The sequence below is a fragment of the Acinonyx jubatus genome, chromosome A2 (genome assembly GCF_027475565.1).
Source record: "Acinonyx jubatus isolate Ajub_Pintada_27869175 chromosome A2, VMU_Ajub_asm_v1.0, whole genome shotgun sequence".
NCBI classification, from domain to species: Eukaryota; Metazoa; Chordata; class Mammalia; order Carnivora; family Felidae; genus Acinonyx; species Acinonyx jubatus.
In genome coordinates this window covers 146,535,829-146,550,665 of record NC_069383.1, presented here as the reverse complement: position 1 = coordinate 146,550,665, position 14,837 = coordinate 146,535,829, and the positions used below count along the sequence as shown (strand labels likewise).

Below are 14,837 nucleotides of genomic sequence, written 5' to 3'. Positions count from 1 at the left end.
GTCCGAGGGTGCTCACGTCGGGTCTTGCATATCCGGGGGCCATGCCCCGGCAGTTTCTGCATCCGGGCGGGCGGGCGCGGTAATTCTTCAGGCCGGTATGTGCTAGAAATGGGAACCGGGACGGGTGCCCCTGGACTGCAGCACTCTCGAGACCCCCACTCCGCGTTATATAGATGAGGAAACAGGCTTGGGGAGAGGCGACCTTGCCTGGGTCTTTAACGATGCTTTGCAGAGCTGAGAGGGAAGCTGCGTCCCGGACTTCAGGCCTTGGCTCCTCCTGGGGCAACGCTCAGGTGGACAGAGCTGCTCTGGAGACCGGAGGACGTGGGTTTGTGTCCTGCCTGGGACAGTGCTAGCGAGGTGATTTTAGGCAAGTCGCTTTCCCTCCCAGCTGGTCTCTGAAGGTGTGACACTTAGCAGGTGCTCAGTATGCTAGTTTGGACCTTAGTCCGTGCGACGGGAAGGGGGAGCACTAATTTTAAATCTTCTGTTAAATCTTGTTTGTGATAACTTAAGTATAAAGTTAACAAATAATCGTCAATTTCTTTTTGGCTGGGGATTTATGCTGATGTTTAGGATTATGGGTTAAACGGGGCAGGGGGAGAATTTTAGCATACAAATCAGTCCGTGCAAAATGTCAAAAGCAAAGCAAAGCTCCCAAGCAAAGGCAGTCTCCTCTCTTCTTGCAATATTAGTTAAGAGCATGTAACATTGAGTCCCTCCCGTGTGTTGAGCTGACTCTCAGGCCCTTGACATTCATTGTCTGCTGCACTGCTCACGTGGAGTTGATGCTATTCTCCCCATTTTATGGAGGACACTGGAACTCAGAAATAATGACTTTCCCAAGTCGCACACACTAGATGATACAGATCTGTTCAGCCCTCAAGCCTGAGCCCCGACCCATCACCAGGGACTGAGCTCTGGGTTCAGCCCACTTCAGCTAAAAACATGATGAAAACATGATTGGCCAAGACAAGAAGAATCAAATAAGTGGGTGAGGGTCTAAAATGGAGTTAAGGAGGTAGTAGAGCAAGAGCATGCCCTCTCTCAGGCAGCAGGTCAGGGAAGAGTGGGTCACACAAGGCTCTCTCACACAAGCTGCTCTCCTGGTTCTTCTCTCTTCCAGGTTGGCAGTCACATTTGGATCAGAGCCACCTTGAGGAGCCAGAGCCTGTGACCGTCTCTACCTGGTTGGAGCCAGTGACCCATCTTCAGCAGCTGACATCACTTGGAAGACTTAGGGACCTGGGAGCACTCAGGAGAGCCTTTCCCTGAGACGTGGAGCTTGGGGACCAAATGCTCCAGGCCCTCCTGTCTGGCCTGGGAAGGAAGGGAGGCACCAGGGGCTGGGCCTTCAGCTCATGGCAACCCTATCTGCCCCTGGCTGGGTTGTTGAGTGCCACAGAGGTGGTCAGCCACTGGACTGCAGTCTTTGAGAAGAGGGGCATCCCTGAGGCCCAGGCATCCAGTGAGTACATCGTGGCTCATGTCCTTGGAGCCAAAACAGTTAAGTGCAGTGTTGTTAAGAGGGCAGAATATGGGGAGGGAGAACCTTAGGGAAGAACATCCAGGCTTTTCTGCCCCACTGAGAATGCTAAGCTAAGAGTGATGGGGTTTTTCTGAAGTCATGTCTTAGATGGATACTTTTTCATTCACCCAGCTAACGTTTACAGTGTGTGCCAGGCAGTAGGGATCCAGGGATGACCAAGGTGGTCAGTGTTGGGCCCACAAGCATTGTCCACCTAAACCTGGGTCAGGCCCTTGGATCAGGGGAGGCAGCCACTCACATTCTCTGTGGGGCAGTTTCAGAGCCTGAGACCAGTACTTCGGACCCAGCCCCTGAGTCCTTGGCAGCTACAGCATGTGCAGAAGCTGAGTAGCTGCCGATTGCAAAGGTGAGCATCCATGGGCCAGACCTGAGGGCTCTGTGTGGGGAACAGATGTCTGATTTCCTCCAGCCCAACTAGTTCGTGGTCAGGGAGGAGGAAAGTATCCAAGGACTAGGAAGGTGTTGGTCTGAGGGGTTGATGAGAGGGGAATCAGGCAAGTAGAAAGGGAGAAGGGAGGGAGGGAAGGCCTTGGCTCAGAGTCCTGGGGCAAGGAGGACGACCCTGACGCTTTTGGTATCCCACAAGTTCTCTCAAATCAGTCATGGTCCTATTGGTCCAGGCTCTAGCACTGATGTCACCCAGCTGCCTCCTCTGTAGGATGCCTGTGCAGTACATCCTTGGGGAGTGGGACTTTCAAGGGCTCAGTCTGAAGATGGCCCCCCCAGTGTTCATCCCTCGCCCGGAAACTGAGGTAGGTGTGGCACCAGGACAGGGCAGGATGGGGATGAGGGTGGGGTTTAGGGTACCTGTCTTGCTCCAGATTTCCTCCAGGGGGCGCTGGGACCCTGTGATTATTGTCCTCAGAGGCCTTGCTTTTCCATACTGGTGTCTCCTGGAAGGCTTGGTAGGTGGGGCCAAGAGTGTAGAGGTCTCCTTCTGGCCTCCTTGAGTGTCCTCACATCCCAGACCAATGTCCTAGCTCCCAGACATGGCCTATCCAATCCATGGGGGGAAGTGCCTTCCTCCTATCTCAGGAGGTGTGGGTGGAGTGGACAGGGCTCCAGCTGGACACCTGGAGGCCTGGTACAGCTATGTGACCTCAGGAAAGTCATTGACCCCTCTGGGCCCACGTGATAAAAGGGTTGGGCCAGGGAATCTGTGACTTGGTGGTTCCCTTAGATCCACTGTCTGGTCAGGTAATTACCCGTGTCCCTCAAATTACTAGGACTAGGGATTGGGTGGCTCTAGATACTGTCTGTTGGTAAGGCACCCTTATTGTGGGAGAGATGTTTTCTGTAGCCCTTCTTGGGCTTCCCCTTGACCTTATAGGGAGCCAGAGAGAACAGAGCAGGTGGATGGGGCTGTGTGGGGGCTGATGGGCAAGCTAGAGGGCACCAGGCTCTGAGAAGGAGTGTTTCTCAAAAGGTACCCAGGCATACAAACATTCCTAGGAAACATCATACCTCATTCACCTGCCCAGACAGGTACCCAGAGTCCCACCTCATTTTCCTAGACTCTCTCCCCTGGCCAAGAAACCTTCTGACCCCATTCACTTCCACATCATGTGGTTCAGAGGCCAGGTCCTCACTTTACAGCCCAGTACTGGGAGGGACAGTAGGGAATCTGAGAACTACCTAAAGTCACAGGGCTGCCAGTGGAAGGAGCGTGGGGGCAGCACTCGGACTTTCTGACTCTGGGTCAGGGCCCCACATCTCCCATAGGGCTGTCCCATCTGGGATTGGATGAGCTGGGATGGAATGCGGAGATCCAGAGCAGGAAGTGGTGGTCTGCCACCTGTAGGTTCTTGGGAGGCTACCCTGTGTCTTTCCCAAGCATGTGACCTCTGGCTGGGAGCTCACTTACTGTCTCCTGAGGCTGCCAAGGGTCAGGACATGGGAGGGAAGCTACCATGATGACCTTTTAGTCCCCTCAGAGCTGATCTGACACCAGCCATGTGCTCCAGGGTTCTGAATGTGGAATGTGGACTTCTGGCTCACATGGGGGCCCCCCATTCCTGTGTGGGTCTGGGGCAGAGAGCAGCTCTGTTGCAAGGAGCAGGGGGAGGGGAGAACGGAGGGGGAGGCTGTGGTTGGGAGGTCAGGTCCTCACCTCACTGTGCAGACATTTCTGAGAACTTGCCAGGTTTGCCCCAATGTGAAGCCACATTGGGGGTGCTTTACCAAGAACTTGAGAGGACGTGGCCTGTGGCAGGGAGTAGGGAGAATGGGTGCAGGGAACAGTTCATGGTGCCTGTGATCTTTCTATCCACTGGAGGACAGTTTCTGATGATGGGGGCAGAAGTCAGAAATGTGAAGCTGTAGGTGGCATGTGGCTCGATGAGTTGGGCTTTCCCTGTGGGTGGGAAGGTGGCTCAGTCCCCAGGCTGGCGGTGTGTACAGTGGGAAACCCAAGGCTGAGAGTGTGAGCCATTCATATCCAATTGGGCAAGATGAGACTCTGCGGGGTAGGGGAGGCTCAGTGCCTTATCTGTGATTAGCTTGAAAGAGGCAGTGCCACCTTCATGGGGCTGCTGTCTCAGAGTATCCGAATGGAGGGTACTCACAGCAGTCAGGTCCTGCTGAGGCCTTGGGCTGACTTCTTGACGGAAGCTGTCTGTTCCCCACATTCCCTTCTATCCCCACCCCATCGTGGTTTTGGATTCTTCCCTTACTCACCTAGAAGAGGTGCCCTGAGTCTGAGGCCAGCTCAGCTTTCAGCCTCCTCTAAAGAGCCACCAATTTCAGGCTGATGGAGGCTGGAGGCTCTTCACTTGGTGAGGAGGAAAGTTTGTGGACTTCTTGCAGGTGGTCTCTACCCCTATAATTGTCCCATAGCCAAGTTGATCCTCAAGTGGTCTGGAGTGTAATAGAGGGTCCAGGGGACACTCAGCTTCATGCGCTCCCTGGGATGGCCGTTCATATATGTTGTATGTCTCTCTGAGGTCAGGGGTGTCTCTGTGAGGTGGCTGGCCAGTGTGGCTGTCCAAGAGGTCATTCTCCAACCAGAGTAGGTCTGTCTGTGGCCAGGAAACCAAGAGAAGTTCACACCCCTGACAAGCCTCAGCTGTCCTACCAGATGCTCAGTATGTGGCCTCAGTGCTGAGCCCGCAATCTCCCACCACAGCTCTAGAGTTCTCGCGCTATGGTAGTCCCAGTGCTATGGGCCCAGGTTGCTGCAAGCACCCCTGCAATCTCCAGTAGTGCCTGGTACAGGACTAGTGGGAGCAAGTGAGGGAAACAGGAGGGGTTGAACCCATAGGCCAAGTCCTACCTGCCTTGAACTTGCTACCCTGGGCACAGGTGAGCTTTGCTCCTGGGATTGGGGGGCCTGGAAGGATAAAATGCCTTTTGGGATTCAGGACTGAGGAGCTTATATGGCAAATTGGTTTGAGTGATCTGGAGCTGTTGAGCTTGACTGTTGATATTGGGAGTTTGGGAGGACCTAGGGGAGTCTGAGACTTAGAGGGTAGCTTCCCACGACCACTGAGAGCTTGCCCAGCACTTGGAAAGTGGCCAGGAGGCCCCTCTGAGGGTCAGGCTTTGCCTGTGGGACACACTGTGATGGGTTAGATTCCTGGTCTTCCCATCATGGAGCCTTCAGTCTGGTGGGAAAGGCAAACTGCATCCTGGACTTTAGACTCATGGTGAGGAGCCATGGTAGAGGGAGCCTGGTGGGGCGGTGGGGGTGGGGAAGCCTTTTTGGAGAGGTGGACCTGTTTATAGATGAAGGGAGCACCCACTTGCAGACCCCTTTGCCCATTCCTGAGCCAGCCCTGCCTAGGATTCCAGGAGTCCCAAGTAGGGAAATTCTCCTAAGGGTTGTCTTTGAGAAGGAAGCACACTGCCCTTTCCCAGTTCCATGCCTGGCTGCTTGGGCCCTCACTCCACTGCTCATTAGAAACAGTTGGCTACTGGGCAGCAGCAGCCCTCCACTCTCACCTCCACCCTGTATTTGTTTCCTGCACAGTCCCTGCAGGTAGCAGATGGGTGGACAAGACTTGAAAGCCTGTTGTTTCCAAAGTGACAGTGTCTGTAAGTGTCCCCAGGCCCCCAAGGCAGGTGCAATCAGGCACCTCCCACCACACTATGCCCACTTATTCCCATGCCTTGTGTATGCATGCCACAGCCCTCTTCGGATATGGGGCTTAGGTGGGACTGTGCTCTCCCTACTATGCCCCACCTCCATGGAGGCAATTCCCTGTCCCTCCCTGGGGGCCTTCTAAGTTCAGCTCTATAAAGAAGCTGGGGCCACTCTGGCCCCTGATAATTGGCCATCATGAGCTGTGAACCAGGCTCCAGGAGGGGCCTTGGCCCCTGGGCCTTAGCTTCCTCATGGACCATTTGTGAGGATCCAACAGATTAATGGAGGGAAAGTTCTGGAATCAGGGCCAGTCAAATAGAAAGTGGTCGAGGAACATCAGGCATGGTTCTAGCATTGCCATGTGCACAAAACAGAGGCTGTCTATAAAAGGCCTAGCTGAGGTTTATTGAACACTTACCATGTACCAGGAATGGGACCCATGTCTCACGAATGTGTTTCTGTTTAATGTCCCCAGCATCCTGATGAGGTGGGTTATCATCCACTCAGTTTCACAGGTGGGGAATCTGAGGCCTAGAGAGGCAGAGTGACCTGCCCATGGCCTGACATAAAGTTCAGTCTAGCTTTAGACACCCCCCTACATTGACCCCTCTAACCATGCTTGGGCCTCTGTGCCAGTACCCCCTGGAGGGCTGGGTTGTCACTAACCCTGATCCAGACCCCTTTGCCTCACAGGAGCTGGTTGAATGGGTGCTGAAAGAAGTGACCCAGAGTTCCTGTCCAATGGGAGCCCAAGGTGGCCCCCTCATCTTGGAAGTGGGCTGCGGATCAGGAGCCATCTCCCTCAGCCTGCTGAGTCAGCTTCCCCAGGTGAGCCCCCTCTGCGTCCCTGTGCCCCACCCTGAGTAGACTGGGATTACCACTCACTGTCCTACAGATCCTTTCCCCACCCGTTTCTGCTAGAAGCACTTGAGAGGACGTGGCCAGATATGGGAAGACAGGGCTGCCCTCAGCCTATCATGGTCATATCCTCTAACTCTTTCCCCTTTTCTCTGGCCAGACCCTGGCTACAGAGAGGGGAATGGCTGTAGGGTATTTCCCTCCTCTCTGGTAGGGGTTGGAGGAGAGCTCTGGTCCCCAGCCCTGGCCTCTCCAGGCACCCTGCCCCCTACATACCCATCATTTATTCTTGGGGCAGAGTCGAGTCATTGCTGTGGATAAAGGAGAAGCTGCCATCTGCCTGACCCAGGAGAATGCTCAGAGGTAGGCGGGCTGGGGAGACAGAAGGTCAGGGTTGGGGAAGTCTGACTTTGGGACCTGGTCTCAATCCCTATTCAGGTATTAAACTCACTGATGTCTGTTTTCTACTCCTAAGAAAGGGGAGGTCGGGGGTGGGGTGGGTTGCCTGGCATGGGTCCCACAGGGTTATGAAGGACAGTGGGCACCAGATAACTGCCAGTCCAAGAAGAGTTTATTCTCATAGTCCTGGTAGCCACAAGCAGGAGCCTCCCCTGTGCTCACCCTCACTTCCCATCTCTTCAGGCTTCGGTTGCTGGACAGAATTCAGATCGTTCCCCTGGATGTGACTTTAGGTATCTTCCCTACCCATCTTCCTTGGGGTGGGGATCCTCAGCACAGGTGCTGACTGGTGGAGAGATGGATGGAGGGCTTCCCCAACACACACACACACACACACACACACACACACACACACACACACACACACACTATCTTAGACCAATCCTGCAAGTCCCTGCTGCCTCCTGGGCTGATTTGACCCATGCAGGGACCAGCCACAGGGTCTTTGTTATTTTCTGAACCCCTGTAACTAGTGAGATTAACTAGGGCTTGCTTGCTTGTTGTCAAGAGATGAGCAGAAGCTCAGGAGAAAAGCTTTAGGACCAGAATACTTTAATACTTTAGTGCCTACCCATGCTGCTCCTGCCTGGCCCAGGCACAGCACAGCTCAGCCACACCTTTGCAGAGTGTTCTTGGGTTCTGGCTGCAGTTCTGGCTTCATTACATATCCACAAGATCTTTGAGCCTCATATGCACCCTCCATAGAGTGTGATACACCTGGTGTGGCACCTGGCACCTGGATGGAATGGACAAGCAGAGTTGCCAGGAATTGACTGACTAAAGCCAGGCATGCCCTCCACACACCGAGTCCATGTTGGCTATGGGACAGCATATGGCAGGGCCAGTAGGGTTACAGAGAACAGAGGCTCTTGCATTGACCAAGCAGTCAGAGAGGTCTTCCTAAAGGTGGCACTTGAGCTGAGATTTGAGAGGAGGGAGAGAGGGCAAGGATATTCCATGTGAAAAGTTGCCATCTCAGAGTATACATGCTCCTGGCCAGGCTGCTGGCCGGGGACCCTGGGCACTAATTTGCAGGTCTGGGTTATCAGATCCAGAGATAGGCCCATGGTGTGGCTTGGGGAGGGAGACTACCCAAGGGACATGGTGGCAGGTAGAGCTGCCACCTAGTCTCTGCTGTGTGTTCCCTTTGACCATAGAGGGGAGCTGGTCACACCTCCTGCCCTGGGGCCCCATGGACCTGGTCGTCAGCAACCCTCCCTACATCTTCCACCAAGACATGGAGCAGCTGGCCCCTGAGATCCGCAGGTACAGGGTATGATAGGAGGGAGCCAGGCCTGAGAAGGCCTTGGGGGATGTGTCTGCCCTGGGGGAACTACACTATTGGGAGGGCCAGGGAGGGAGAGGGGACTGAAAGGGACAGTGATGTTGAAAGAGAGGTTCACTTAGGAGCCCACAGACCTACTCGGTTCAGCTTCTGCCTTCCCACTTAAGACCACTGAACTTCTCTGAGCCTCATTTCCTGCCTTTGAAAGGGGAGTGATAGACCTTTGCAGGGCCATGAGGAGGACTTAGCAATGAATAACATTAGACATGGTATAGAATACATAGAAGGTGCTCAAATGGGTACATCATTTTACAGAAGAATGAGGCCCGGAGAGGGAAGATGCCTGGTCCAAGGTCATGTAGGGGCTTAGCAAGAAGGCTGGGACTAAGACCCTACTCCAGGCTTTGCTGTGAGTCATCCTGTTCTCAAACAAGGGCTGAGAACTAGGGGTAGTCCAGGATCCCTTGGACAAAGCAGCAGTAATGTGGGTCAAGGTGCTGGCTCCCCCTTTCCAGGCTCTCAGGAATGGTCTAGCCAGTTCCAAGCCCCCCCCCCCCCCCCACTCCAGACTAAGCATAGGAACAGCCTTGCCTTGCTATCAGTCAGTGGGATTCGCTAAGCACTCCCAGCACTGCCTGGTGGGCTGCTGCCTATAGGAGGTAGGGGCATCAGAGCTGCTGTTTGGGTCTCCTTCCTCTGTGTCCTCAGATTTTCCTCTCAGCCCAGAGTGTAAGTTCCATGGGGCCCCTTTGTGGAGGGCCCTGCTCAGTTTAAGATACCCCCTGTCCCAGACTCTCACCTTCCACTGTTTTCCCTTCAGCTATGAAGACCCAGTAGCCCTGGATGGTGGGGAGGAGGGCATGGACATCATTACCCACATCTTGGCCCTGGCACCTTGGCTTCTGAAGGACTCTGGGTATGGATAGGGCAGGTCTCCTGGATCTGTCCCAGTGTGTACTAGGCCTGCCCTGACAGTCATTCTGCCCCCATGCCTCCCAGTCCAGGTAACCCAGAAGTGCAGGTCCTAGTCCTGCCTGGTTGAGCTGACCCATTTCTCCTCCATGTAGGAGCATCTTCTTAGAAGTGGACCCAAGACATCCAGAGCTTGTTGGCAGCTGGCTTCAGAGCCGGCCTGACCTGTCCCTTGATCTCGTGGCTGTGCGCAAGGATTTCTGTGGGAGGTGAGCTCTACCTACCCCACCCCTACCTCCATAGTCATAGCCACACTGGTTCTTCCACTCAGGCCATCCACAGCTCTGGCTGTGGGGAGAATGTGCTGTTCCCACACTCTGCTCATCTCCTGGGATTCAGGCAATGATTGGCCTCTTGTCCCTGTCTCCTTAGGCCCAGGTTCCTGCATATCCGGAGGTCTGGGCCATAGTGTGGCTGCCTTATGGAAGCCTGACCAGGGCCCCAGCCTACCAGAGTGCCTGGCTGATCCTTCTTCCTGGAATGCTACTTGGAGGGAGATGATGGCACTTTCTAGAACCCAGATGGTTATGACATTTCCCATGGCTCTGTGATTCCCCAAGCTCCACATTTCTGGGAGACTTGGGGATAGAAGCAGGGGTGGGGATGTCCTTCTTGGGGTGGGAAAGAACAAGGATATCCATAGTTTGGCTCAGAGCTGAGCAGACCTAGGTTCCCATTCTGGCTTCCCATCACATCAGTGTGGCCAAGGGTAGGTTGCTCAGTGTCTCTGTGAGTGGAATTGCCTTGGGGATGTTGGGAGATATGGCCAATAAAGTGTCGAGAGACCAACAAATAGTCGTCTAATGTTTTGTTACTGTGATTTGTGGGTCCCCTGCCCCCTTGTCCCCAGGCAGTGCTGGGAGTAAGAGCTTCCTCCTGCTCCAGCAGGACTAGCCATCAGTCTCCCATCTGGTGGGAGTGTGAGAGTGCAGTGTGGAGAAAGGCACATGGGTGCTCCTTTTGGCCTTGGATGCCAGGGCCTTGGGACTGATCAACTCACTCCTAGGGTTCGACCTAGCCCTCAGCTGCCCTAGGTACACTCCCACACACCCTGACTGGGTCTAGGCTCTGAGCACAGGAGTGTCATCTGAATTTTAGCTCAGAGCTGACTGCCTGCTTTCTGGAGGGGATTGGGCTGAGGGTCTTTGGTGCACAGTTCTGGGGTCACCTATCCTCATTTATTTCACTGAAGGCTTGAGCCAGTAAGGAGTAAGCAGCGTTTACGTTTACTTTCTATTCTCATAGCTTTTGGCTAAAACATTCCTTCCAAGTTGACCTTGCAGTTTCAGGTAACCCATCTGTCCCTGGTTGGAGCTGGGGAGAGTGAGAAACCCAGACAGCGCAGGTAGCTGGTTGTGACCTCCACCCAAGCTCTGGTCTGTGCAGACTTGTGGCCACCAGGAGGCCCGAAAGCCCAGCCCTTCTGTCCACAGCGACAGGAAACCTCCCAGTTGGCAGGTGCTGGTGTGAATCTGCATCAGAGTGGGTCCTGAGGAACATGCCAGACCAGACTGGCTCATCCCACTGGCACTTTCAAGGGCCTGACCTGGTGGTACGGTGGCCAGAGGCAGTATGGTCTGGTGGTCAGTATCCTCTGCTAAAGCTAGGATGCTGGGCTCCAGGGCTGTGTCTTGCACTGGGACCTCGGGCAGCTCCTTTCCCTGCAAGAAGCTGGCTCTTCTGGCTCCAAGGCCAGTGTAAGGTGGCAGCCTCATTTTAGCCTTAGTCAGCCAGGTGGGGTGTGAGCTGGCATCTGAATCCTCACTCCTCCAGCAGGGACTCCCCAAGAGAAGATGTGGCCTGCCTGACATCCCATGGTGGGAAGTAGCCAAGTGGAGATGGGAAGTTAGGTCCCTGCCTTTGGGGAGTCTGTATTGCTGGGCTCATACCTGGCTTGAGTGACCCACTCCTTCCCCTACTGTGCTGAGGGTCACATCTGCCTTAGCAGGGGCCACACTGCCGCTCCTAAGGCTCCTGTGTCCTGCTCCTTGCCCAGTGCCAGCCACATGGACTCCAAGCTCCTCCTGACTTCGTTTGAGGAGGATCAGGGACTCCCCATCATGGCTGCCTAGAAGGAACCTGGGAGGGTGCTGTAGGGCACAGCCAGAGAGAGGTTCCTGGCTTTCTGAGCCCCCTTGTGCTCTCCAACCTCTGCCCACATAGGTCCTTACCAGTATCGCCCATCTCTTCTGCCTGTGCCCTTCAGCTCCTGCTGTCTTCAGCAGCATCTCAAGGCAACCTGCCCCATTGTTCCACAGCCTGGGCCACACCTCAGCCAGTACTGGCTTCCCTGATGGTTTCACTCTCCTGGCCTTGGACCTATCACCAAGGAAAGGTCTTGGCAAGCATGTGGATATGTCACCCCAAGAGACCATAATGATGGGAATTACAATGTCGGGGCAGCTGGGGTCACAGAAGCAGGAGCAACCTTTGGAGACAACCTTCCTAGAAAACCATGAGGCTTGACTCCTCTGATAAAGAGATGCAGGCCAAGTGGACTGGCGGGCCGGGCCTCAAGCCTGCAGCTAGAGGGGTGGCCAGAGGCCCCTGTGGGGACCACGTACAGCACTGGCTTGATTGGGCCTTGGACATTGAGCTCTGATGTTGAAGCCACACCACCCTGAGTTCAGATCTTGGCATCTGCCCCTCACCAGGATGTGACCTTGGCCAGATGACTTCACCTCCCTCAGCCTTGGCTTTCATACCTGATAAATGGGACCCTGTGATTTATCTCATAGGATGGTTCTGAGGAGTCCGCGGGATGCACATTTGACGGGGCATTGTGTTTTCACCGCTTGCTCCAGAGAGCAGACATGTGGGGAGACACAAGGAGGGCCTGTACCCTTATGCGTCTGTCTGGTGCTTGACACCAAAACAAAGCAGGCAGAGAAATGGCAGTTTGGAAAGGAGGGAAGGCAGGGATTTCACTCTTGGGCTCTTGACGTCTACCTGCTCTCTGGAGATGGAGCCCCCAAGAGGCTGGTAGTCTGGCCGCCTAGATTTCCCTCAGCACCTCCTCTCTGCACTAGGACTTGAATGCCCTGAGGTCCAGGCCACAACAATCAGTGGCTCTGCCCAGGAAAGCCAGGCTCACCTGCCCTATCTCCTCCCTCCTTCCTGGGGCCAAAGCAGGAGATGAGTACCCCCCACCCCCGCCCCAGCATGTGTTATGGAGCTGATGGTAGAGTCCAGGCTCTTCAGACCCCTGAGATCTTGAGCAATGTGCCTACTGCCCTTCCAACCTCCTTCAGCCAACCCTAAGCATGGGCAGGGGGTGTAGGAGTCCTTGACTGATGTACTCGGAAAGCAATTCCATCCTGTTTGCTGACAGTTGAGGAAACAAGCTTTGTCTCACAGTTGGGTGCTTGTCCTAACTGCCCTTAGGTTTCTCCATGGGGGCCCATCTAGCTGCCCTATTGAAATGTACCCCTAAACTCATAAAGCCTTTTCTTTTTAATTTTTAAAGTTTTTTTAATGTTTATTTAAAAATTTTTTTCTTAATGTTTATTTATTTTTGAGAGACAGAGAGAGACAGAATGATCAGGGAGGGGCAGAGGGAGAGGGAGACACAGAATCTGAAGCAGGCTTCAGGCTCTGAGCTGTCAGTACAGCTGACATGACAGCCCCCTGACATGGGGCTCAAACCCATGAACTGTGAGATCATGACCTGAGCCAAAGTTGGATGCTTAACTGACTGAACCACCCAGGTGTCCCAATGTTTATTTATTTTTGAGAGAGAGAGAGAGAGAGAGAGAGCACGCAAGCACAAGTGGGGGAGGGGCAGAGAGAGAGGGAGACAGAATCTGAAGCAGGCTCCAGGATCTGAGCTGTCAGCACAGAGCCCAACACGGGGCTTGAACTCACAGACTGTGAGATCATGACCTGAGTCGAAGTCAGACACTTAACTGACTGAGACACCCAGGTACCTCGCCCCTAAACCCTTTTCTGCCACCACCCTGTACCTGGACCCTGGGCCATTGACTGCTGCCAATCCCTGCCCTAAACCCTTGGCTGTCTCCTCATGACTTAAGTATGGTCACTGTGTCCTGCAGAGTCCAGGTCTGAAGAGGTGGGAGGGGGGTGGTGATGGCTGTGGGAAAGGCCCTGTGTGGACCCCTTTCAAAGCCCCATCAGTGCTCTGAGTAAGCTTCCATCAGAACAAAGTGTTCCACTGCTGACAGGCTTTGAGAGCTGCTTTAACCTTTTCAGGCCAGCATGTCCTTCCCTGTCCACCTTCGGATTCTTTTGTCCATCGCCCTGGACTGCAGCTTCCTCGCAGGACTCTCTATTCCCTAAACATACCTCCTTCCCTTTGCCCAGGCAGTGTCTCCCATCAGGAATGCCTTGCCCACCACTGCCACCCAAATGGTCCCTCCCCTCCCTTCAAGCTCCAACATAGATGCTGCCTCCTCCAGAACACCCGCCCTGATCCCTCTGTCCTCCCTCCCTCCTACATACCATGCTCCTAGCCCAAACTTCTGCCAGCACTGATGACATTCTGCCCCATGCATTTGGAAACCTTCCTGTCTCCCTCATCTCTCTAGGGCCCCATGTGGGTCTGGCATACCCTAGGGTCAGTAATGTCCACTCATAAACCAATAATGTGTGTATTTTCTAGAATGGAGCTGGAACTTCCTGTGTGGCTCTTGTCTGATCTGACAGCAGCTTTTGCATATTCTGGTCAATAGGGAGAGAAGAAGCTATGAGGGCCCAGCCTCCCACCCAAACTAGGCAGCTGTCCGAGTTAAGCCATGGCTACTAACGGGCTCAAGTGCACCTGATCTGTGCACAGCGGCTGCGCCAGGAGTACAGGCTGTTCTTGGCGGCAACGGGGGCAGGTGCCAGCTTTCCTGGAGCTCTGGGCCCTGGCCAGCCCCCACCCAGAGTCATGGCCAGAACAGCGGCCTGATCCCCTGTCAGGACTCCTCAGTCCTGGACGAGGCTTCTGGATGGGGCTTGGGATTGGCAAAGCAACCCTACCCCTCCTGTGGCAGACAGAAAAATGGCCCCTAAGATGTCTGTGTCCTAATCCCCCAAACCTGTGAATGTGTTACCTCACATGGCAAAAGGAACTGCAGGTGTGATTAAGTTAAGGATCTTGAAATGGAAGGATTATCCTGGATTATTCAGATGAGTTCAGTGTAATCAACAAGGGTCCTTATAAGATGGGGGTGGGGAAGGAGATTCGAGGGAAGCAGAGGTCACAGGGAGGCAGTGTGCTGGAGAAAAGGGCCATGAGCCAAGGAATGCAGACAGCCTCTAGACACTGGCAAGGGCGAGGAAATAGATTCTCCCCTAGAGCCTCAAGAAAGAATAGAATCCTGCCAGCGCCTTGATTTTCGCCTGGTGAAACTAATTTTGGACTTCTGACCTCTGGAGCTATAAAATGATAAATTTGTGTGGTTTTAAGCCACTGTTACAGCAGCAGTAGGAAACTAGTACAGATTTTGCTACTTGAAGTGTTGCTGTCACAAATACCTAAAAATGGAAGTGGCTTTGGAAATGGGCAGGAGCTGGAGGAAATTTGAGGTGCATGATAGATTGCCTTGAATACCTCTGCTCTGAGAAGGGGGGTGGCTGAGGTGGGGATGGGGAACACCCCTCCATCTGGAGACCTGAGCTGCCCAGGCTCC

The 14,837-nt window shown here is 54.1% G+C and overlaps 1 protein-coding gene across 12 annotated transcripts; it reads left to right on the top strand.

Moving 5' to 3' along the window:
* Positions 1-24: 24 nt before the first annotated feature.
* HEMK1 (HemK methyltransferase family member 1) lies at positions 25-14,601 on the top strand. 12 transcript variants are annotated; one of them, XR_008297139.1, is made up of 11 exons: positions 25-95; positions 1,127-1,506; positions 1,804-1,895; positions 2,208-2,301; positions 6,324-6,458; positions 6,787-6,851; positions 7,131-7,180; positions 8,105-8,220; positions 8,548-8,641; positions 9,053-9,148; positions 9,300-9,413. XR_008297139.1 is itself a non-coding variant. In XM_015077108.3 (11 exons), the coding sequence occupies exons 2-11, from the start codon at positions 1,297-1,299 to the stop codon at positions 9,611-9,613; spliced, it is 1,002 nt and encodes a 333-aa protein (XP_014932594.3). In that variant the 5' UTR covers positions 25-95; positions 1,127-1,296; the 3' UTR covers positions 9,614-12,637. The 12 variants fall into 12 exon arrangements, 9 of the variants coding, with proteins under 9 accessions (XP_014932594.3, XP_014932597.3, XP_053075294.1 ...); XM_015077108.3 differs by lacking the exon at positions 8,548-8,641 and adding an exon at positions 9,577-12,637 and having other exon boundaries at positions 8,105-8,213; XR_008297137.1 differs by adding an exon at positions 9,577-9,610 and having other exon boundaries at positions 8,548-9,413.
* Positions 14,602-14,837: the final 236 nt, after the last annotated feature.

Coding starts and splice junctions, on each gene's coding strand:
- HEMK1 (XM_015077108.3), top strand. CDS start 1,297: ATGCTCCAGGCCCTCCTGTCTGGCCTGGGAAGGAAGGGAGGCACCAGG. Junction 6,852..7,130: donor ACCCAGGAGAATGCTCAGAG/GTAGGCGGGCTG, acceptor CCATCTCTTCAG/GCTTCGGTTGCTGGACAGAA. Junction 9,149..9,299: donor TGGCTTCTGAAGGACTCTGG/GTATGGATAGGG, acceptor TCCTCCATGTAG/GAGCATCTTCTTAGAAGTGG.